Source organism: Limanda limanda, chromosome 4 (genome assembly GCF_963576545.1).
Source record: "Limanda limanda chromosome 4, fLimLim1.1, whole genome shotgun sequence".
In the NCBI taxonomy this organism is placed as follows: domain Eukaryota; kingdom Metazoa; phylum Chordata; class Actinopteri; order Pleuronectiformes; family Pleuronectidae; genus Limanda; species Limanda limanda.
In genome coordinates this window covers 310,226-318,415 of record NC_083639.1, presented here as the reverse complement: position 1 = coordinate 318,415, position 8,190 = coordinate 310,226, and the positions used below count along the sequence as shown (strand labels likewise).

The window sequence follows — 8,190 nt, the reverse complement described above, 5'->3', positions numbered from 1 at the left end:
CACGCACGAACGCACGCACACACACACCTGTTACTCCATGCAAGTGCTGGCTGCATAATTAAGTCAGGCATGCAGGTGCCTATGAGCCAAATGGAGACATTGTGCGACGTGGCCCTTTGCGAACCTATTCCATTCTATTTTATGTGCTCTTCATAGTGTTCTGTGCCCTTTATAGTGTTGATCAATATTGGACTGATTCCATATATTTTGGTCCCTATTAATCATTATGACTGGAAAAGATGGAACAATAGGGTTCAGGTTTGAAAATAGTAGATCACTGTATTCCATTTGTAGTTGTACTATATCAGGTCATGTTAGCAAAAGTATTTTAATAGTGGTTATGGGAGGTCTATATGGCTGTGTCATCACCAGAGTGTACTAGGTATTGGTAGGGCCAAATAACCTAAGTTAAATTGCAAAATGTCCTGGTCACTTCCAAAAACATTGTAGACAATATGTGGGTATAAATTCTCTAATTGTGACTCATCATACTGCATTTTCAAATCTTCCAACTGTTTTAATTGCTACAGGTGTACAAATAGGATCTCAGTGTTTAGCTTTGAAAAAAGAAAATCTCAAAAAAGTAATCAATAAATATCCAAATTGATTTCTATTAAAACCATTTTATTTTATCACACACAAGAATTAATTCACACACATATATAGTATATTATTCAGTCTAAGGTGGATGACAGTATAATGGATTCAGTTTTTACAGCTAATGATCATTTGAATAGTGATTTAATTACATTTTACTAAATATTGTTAAAACACACTAATAAGTAATCCCAATAGACATGTAATGCACATTGTTACTGAGTGGTCATCAAGACTAAAAAAGCGACTATTTAATTCCCATATATACAAAATTAACTGTAATGACAACTGAGGATTAGTTAGTCCTGCTTCAGTAAAGGACAGTTAAATACAAACACGAAATTTTGTACTGTACAATTGTAAAAACTATGCATTTTAATAGAAACTTAGTTTTCCAGATTGATGTATATGTTAGCTATTATGAACATAGTATCCTTTGATAATCAAAAATACAAGACAAATACAGCATTAATATTGGTTCATAAAACCTACTCGAGCCAAAAACACTGGCTTACATTTTCTGCAACACCTTCCTTCTGAGGGGAAGTTCGTGTCTTAAACATCTGGGGCAGCAAGATTTATTTTCAGACAGGCCACATGCATAATTTATTGCTCCTGACCACCTAGTCTGATAAGCTTTTTAGTTTCTACCTGCTCTGTTACTGTTCACTCACATGCCCATATCAATCTCCTCAATCTTCCAGCCGCTAGAGTTCTTTCCGAATTTGTACACAAGCCTCCGGCCATCGACCCGCTCCAAGATTTCCCTCTTATAGTAATACCTAAGGGTGGAGGAGGGTCAGTTAGTGCAGTATTAAGACACAAACAATGCATTCTCTTTCATCATCTGCTGCACTTAACTGATATACAATGTTATTAGTAAATGAAAAGGTATTTTATAATATTTTTCCACTAGGGACCAACGAGGGACAGTTCAAGACAACTCTGTTGACATCACTCTGACTTCATCAATTTCTGAGTGTGGCCCTTAAAACCCAGGATTATCCAAAAGGCAGAAGGGTCTAATAAAAGGCACTATCAAGTTGCATTGTGGTAAACAGATGTAACATTCTTGGAGCTTGACACATACTAGGAGCAAAGAAAATTACCTCGTAGTACAATATTATATCAATGGAGTTTAAGCTTGATTTAAGTTTAAACTTGGTTTTACTAGAGCTTATTATTTCACATGAACTCCAGAAAATGTCACAATGCAGTCAGAGTTTGCCTTTCACACTTGAAGAATGCATCAGGAGATTCTCCACCCAGGCCCATTCACAAAAATTGAAATTCCGGAGCATTCAAGTGAGGGGTGATGCAGCCTCCCAAACATATAAATTCCACTCCAGTGATCATGTCTTTTTCCTTTCAGCTAATCAACCAACAAAAGCTCCCAAATCTCAGGAGAATTTCAGGAGATTATCTGGAGTTCATTGGATATCAGAGAACAGTTCATGTAAAACTTCAATCTGAATTTTGTTTTCAATGTTTGAACATGTTATTTATGGAGAAGTCATTTACTGGCTTGTGTTTTAGGTCTAGGCACAATGCTAATCACTTTTACATCTGAACAGCATCTTTAAATGCTCCATCATTTTAGATTGAGGTGGATACCATAGAAAGGGGATGAAACAACTTTTCGCTGCTAACTTACCTCATGGCACGACTGAGTTTCTCATATGTCATGCTACTATTCTTCTTTTTCTGGCCCCACATTTGAGCAACAGCCTCAGACTTGAGGAATTTAAAGACACCCTCACGACGGTCCTCCCACTTCATCAAGCCCTGGTTCCTCTCTGGGTGAATCAGAATGTCCCTGATGAATTCCCATAGGTGAGTGCCTCGTGGGACTATAAACAAAAAGTGGAGCACAGTGGGTTAATGTGTGCTCATTGATGTATAGTCATAAGCATGCCCAACAGGTATGTATCTGCAGTAGTGCTGTCAAACGATTAAAATATTTAATCGCATTTATGTCATAGTTAACTCGCGATTAATCGCAAATTTTTATCTATTCTAAGTGTCCCATTTATTTTTTCCCCATAATTTTACTTTCGATTTAATGCTCTTATCAACATGGAAAAGTGGATTGGCTTGCTTTATGCAAATGTTTTATTTGATTGAAAAACAACATTGCCAAACAGGGCGGTACAAAATAAAATTATAAAGTGCACATTTCAGGTAAACAAGGACTCAGCCTATAGTGCAGTTAAACCATGGCTTAATATTTTATTTTTTTCAAGGTTCCTTTGAACATAGCAGTCAGGCCTCTTATTTCAGAAACAATGAACCGTAACAGTTAGGTTACCAATAAAAGGTAAGCCTACTACTTCTTTGCTTTCAGCCAGCTACTCAAACAGACAAGCAACAAAATAATGAACAAACAAAATACACAGGCAAGTGTCGGCCTACTTTGAAATAAATTAAACACAGAACTTTGTAGGGCTATTTAAGTCCTCCCCATATTTGTAGAAATGTATGAAATAAGAAGTACCCTATTTTGAAAAAAATAAAACATATAGCTGCAGCCTAATAGTGTAAAGGACTGGGTTTATGTTTATGTTTGGTTTTGACGTATGTTCAGTAAAACACTGTGTTGAAGGAGCGTTCTGATATCCTGAGGGTCAGTGAAGGGGTCGGGGTGGGACATGTGACTGTTTGGACCAATAGGATGGGGTTGTTGTTTGGGGATCGGGGGTCAATAAGGAAGTGAAGTGTTGTTGATGTGTTCGAGTGACGGAGTAAGAGCGAGAAGTGCACATGTTCGTGTAGAGGATAATAAAAGTTACTAAACCACGAAGAGGTTCCGTGTCCTGTGTAAGCGGGGACGCTACAATAGCTTAAAAATATATATTTTAGTTGGCGAAATATTAAAACAAAAAGCGAGAGCAGGTCAGACTGGAGGCGAACACAGATACTGAAGCTGCAGCTCTGCGTTAATCTCGCATTAAAAAAATTGACTGCGTTAAAATGGGTCTGCGTTAACGCCGTTAATAACGCGTTTAACTGACAGCACTAATCTGCAGCCTAATATAAATGCAAAATGGATGCAAGTAGATGCCTTTCGAACAGTTTTACATGATGCATGATACAGAATTACCTAATTCCCCAAACATTGCCTCACCGTGTTTGTTTTTCTTTGGACATTCATAAATGCTGCTGCTAAGATCTCTGTTGATTTTAGGAGGTCGCCCCCGTGGTCGCTTTAGGCGGATTTCTTCTGTCTCAGTTTTGATGTGCACCTCTGTCAACAAAACAGTGAATTGTCAGGTGGTTACTTAAAAACTAGTTTTTTCAAGTTAAAAGTCACATACACTGCCCTTTTCTTTCATACATCATTTCCACAATGCTGGCACAGCCGTCATGATCAATTTGGGGGATTCAATGTCTTGCAAAAGGGCAGTTTGGCATGCAGACTGGAGGAACCACCATCTTTCTTCTCTACATTCCGGAGCTTCAGCTGCTCACAGATGTTTACTCACTTGAAATCAGAGGGTAAGAGATTTCTGGTTCTGATTCGCCAATGCCAGACTCAGGTGAGCCGAGGGTTGAGGAGCCAAACCTGCCACCTGAACACATGAGACATGTTTCTGATATACAACATTTTTGGGAAACAGAGGCAGAAAAAGGTTAGCAAGATAATAGCAAACACATGAGAAACATGTTAAATACTGACTGTTTGAGGAGGAGCTGTACTCGCTGTCAGACTGATTATCAGACAACTCAGTGTCTCTGAGAGAAGTCATGGGCTCCATGGTCAGAGTAGTCAGATGATAATCATCCCTGTATTCAAACTCTTTCTTGCTGACAACGCCTTCAGCTGTTGGTAGTGAGTAGCAGTATTATTAGGAATATTTCCACACAGAATAATTTTTATGCTTGTATGTGACATATAATATGTACCTTGGCCAATTCTAATAGTGCTGAGCAAAGGGAAGTTAAGGCTGTCTAGGAAATTGTCCAGGAGCTGGCAGGTCTCATTCAGCTCTGACCTTGACAAGCTCTGTAGGTCTGGGGAGAAAACAGAAAACATTTTGGCCACAAACATTATTAATTCTAGTGAAAAACAAAGCATATGTATGATACTAAATTGCTAGCATCTGAGAGTACATGTAAAATCTGTTCTTCCCAGTATCATATATATTTTAAGTGACGTATAACTGGCAATTGTATTTTGGTGCACTTTGTGAATTTTGGACCACAATTCTCTTAACCATTTACTTTACTATCTAAATACCAAGAAAATATATTTATGTATTTTAGCTTTGAAAATCTTAAAATCATGCCTCATGACTGATGCAGTTATACCATATTTGGTCTTATGTTCCTGCAGACTTTGGTGGAGATATGGTCCAAGTTGCAGGCCAAAGATCCCTATCATCTGGTCCCTGTTCATCTGGCAGAGAGTGGGTCCATCCATGGAGCAGCAGGCCAGACTAAGAGTGCTAGCATCAAACTTGTTGTTCTCTACTTGGTCACTGATCCACTCCAGAGCATTGTCTGCTGTCCAGCAGTGAGGGCTGATTTGCTTGTACCACTCATCTGCAGAGAGAGATAAAGGAATCATATGCTACTCTTTCTAGTATTGATGCAGTGGAATAATACCTGTTTTTGAGCAGTAGCTGCATGTGTCAGACCTGAGCATAACAGCTACAAAATGTTGACACATTAATTTTTACATAAAATCCTGATCTTAATCAAGGTCAGTGTACTGTTATATTTTCCAAACCACACAAAAACATGTCAACACTTGCTTCTTTAATTTACTTAATTTACTTCACCATATCTACTGTTTCACCTGCTTGTAAAGCTGACTGATACCAGTCTATATTATCACCTGGCCTGCATTTGTGTCTCAAACAAAGCTCAAGCTGTTTTAACTATGAGGTGACTGACGGTTATGATGGGTTAAACATTAACAGCCTGGTAAATGACTAAGCCAACAGTATCTAAAGGAGGCCAAAGTTCAGAGACCTAAGGGTCTTGTTGGCAGGGGTTTGAAATAAATTATTGGATTAACTGTGTAATTCATTTTCAGCTGAGACTGCGTAAGAAACTCTGGTTGGACTATAATGGTTAACTTTTTTTCACAGCCCAGGTTGTAGTTGACATTTGTGGAAAATTTTGTGACAGAGTCCACGTACAATTTAATTTACAGGAATGATAGATAGAAATTAGTATTTCTCTTACTGTGGATGTGAGAGCTGTTTGCTGGATTGCTGTTCTGAAGAGTGTTAATGCTGGGCAGCACACTGGGTTCCTGCTGCAGTACATCAGGGATACCAGTCTGATACATGGTAAGGTTGGCATGAGTCAGGATGCTGCTGAGGCACGGTGATGACATGGAGATTCTGAGAAATATGTGAGACAAAACTTGTTTACCCACCATTTGGATGTCAAACTTTCCATTTGAATTAAAATAGCTAGTTCTAATTCATCTAGCTTTGTAACATAAGCCATACATTTCCACAAGACCGCTCTAACATTTCAGTTAAATAGTTAGATAAAATTGCCTTTACCTGATAGCACAAGTCACAATATGATGCAAAGTTAGAATGATCCAAGAAAATCCGTACTGGGAAATTGTGTTGTATAATTTCTATTCTATTGTTCATGTATCAGTGATCTTCTCTTTCTTCACCTGTGGATCTTTATACTTCTTTAACTATGGGGGACGGACTCAGGTGAGTTCAGGGGAATTCCACCTGAAACTGGCCACACCTTCATCCCGGTTGCCTCCTCCTCTGCTTTTCTGAGAACTTGATCAACAAAACAAACCTGCTTTTCTCTCTGTATCTTTCAAGCCATCAACTAGAGTAAGATTATATTTGTATTTGAGTCAACTAGCTTTTATGGCTTGATGTAAAAAAACAAAACTATTGAAATGAAATAGGAGTAATGTGTAATGTGTTAGAGTAACTTTACTCGTCACAGAAATTGTGAGAGTAGTTCAAACTACTAGTTTCTATTATCTTCAGCAAATTATAGTGTTATCGTGTATAGTGTGTCATAGTTTCCTATCTTTTTTCTCATTCTCTCAAAGGTGTGTGTGTGTGTGTGTGTGTGTTAGACGACAAGGTGTCACTTTTGTGGACAGTTTTATCAGTCAACAGCCAGAGTAACAAAAGGTGGCTTCTTTATCAGGCTTTTTTGTTACACTGCACTCAGTTACCCCCTAATATGTAACCAACCTATCTGTGTCTGTGATATTGCTCTGTATTACTAGTAAATGAGCCTAGGACAAAACACAGATTGGACAGATTTATTTAAAAACAGCTTCCTATGGTATTCTCTGTTCCCTGTCTTTGTGTAGAGCATAAACTATGATGCAAAAGCAAAAATAGTAAATACAAATACATACCCAACACTTTCTATCTGCATGTCACTTGTAAAGCCCATCTTCATCCTTATAAAAAAACACAGAGGCTCTTTTTGTACTGTCAAAATACTATAACACGTACTTTGATCCTCCAGTGAAATGATTTTTCTGCTTTTCAAAGATTAGCGATGAAACTAACAGCCAGGAAAGAAGCTGTAAAGAAAACACTTTGTTCATATTATATTCATACTTTATCATCTCAAGGTACTTTTCATTGTAAGGTCCAAAACCAGATTATGATGTAGGCACATTTTTCCTATAATCCAATAAAAAAAATGGCATTTGGAATTTGTTTGAGACAGTTATTACTTTTTCTCCCAAATTTTCACAACATCACTCACACCCTGTTTCCAAAATGTGGTGGAGAAAAAGCTTAGTGTGGAATGCAACCATGCAGGTTTTTACTTCCTGACGAGTTACTAGCTCTTATGGCCTGGGGACTAACAGGAAAATGTCATCACTTGTGACTCATGCCTTTTTTTCCACCCTTCATTACTCTTATAGACCTGGGCTGTTGCACAATGTCGGTACTTTCCACAGACAATATTTAAGTGTAGAAACTAGTGAGGAGAGATGGTGTAGAGATTAATCATAAAATAAATGTTTTTTAAAAGATTAAGATACATTTATTTGTCCCAAACACATGCACAGACATGCACAAGCACAAGGAGGGAAATTTAACCTCTGCTTTTAACCCATCTGGTGCAGGACACACAGAGCAGTGGGCAGCCATGTACGGCACCCAGGGAGCAGATGTTGGGGGAGTAAGGTGCCTTGCTCAGGGGCACTAGACAGGGTAGGGAGAATCCTCTTGGATTTTTGGACAGATCAATCCAGGTTCGTCTTTTTTGTTGTTTCTCCGTGGAGTCGAACCAGAGACAAACCAGAGACCTTTTCTGCCCATAGTCCAAGTTTCTGCCACTAGTCCACCGCCTCTCCTAATATATTATATTGTTTACATTCAACTAAACAACTAAAGATTAATGTTTCGTTACTGATATGTTATGTATTCACCTATGCAAGCATAGCCAATGCATTACCTATACAACACAAGAGGAAAAGGGGACATAAAACACAGAAGTAATGAGTAAGCACGAGTAGGAAAAAGTGTTATGTTAGAATGGGTTAAAATGTTGTGCATGCATTGTTCATTTATTTTGCTTGTGCTACTTCACACAAGTTTAGCATTTCTGGACACTTGGTGGCATCCAATA

The 8,190-nt window shown here is 38.2% G+C and overlaps 1 protein-coding gene across 1 annotated transcript; it reads right to left on the bottom strand.

The window, feature by feature from the left end:
- Window positions 1-690: 690 nt before the first annotated feature.
- On the bottom strand, window positions 691-6,207 carry elf3 (E74-like factor 3 (ets domain transcription factor, epithelial-specific)). The gene is made up of 9 exons (XM_061070281.1): window positions 6,117-6,207; window positions 5,788-5,948; window positions 4,906-5,139; window positions 4,501-4,608; window positions 4,274-4,417; window positions 4,080-4,166; window positions 3,722-3,841; window positions 2,252-2,447; window positions 691-1,379 (listed from the first exon to the last, which is right to left on the bottom strand). Exons 2-9 carry the CDS (start codon window positions 5,939-5,941, stop codon window positions 1,268-1,270), a joined length of 1,155 nt encoding a protein of 384 aa, XP_060926264.1. The 5' UTR covers window positions 5,942-5,948; window positions 6,117-6,207; the 3' UTR covers window positions 691-1,267.
- Window positions 6,208-8,190: the final 1,983 nt, after the last annotated feature.

Coding starts and splice junctions, on each gene's coding strand:
- elf3 (XM_061070281.1), bottom strand. CDS start 5,941: ATGTCATCACCGTGCCTCAGCAGCATCCTGACTCATGCCAACCTTACC. Junction 4,609..4,905: donor GGAACATAAGACCAAATATG/GTATAACTGCAT, acceptor TTTTCTCCCCAG/ACCTACAGAGCTTGTCAAGG. Junction 4,167..4,273: donor GTACAGCTCCTCCTCAAACA/GTCAGTATTTAA, acceptor TCATGTGTTCAG/GTGGCAGGTTTGGCTCCTCA.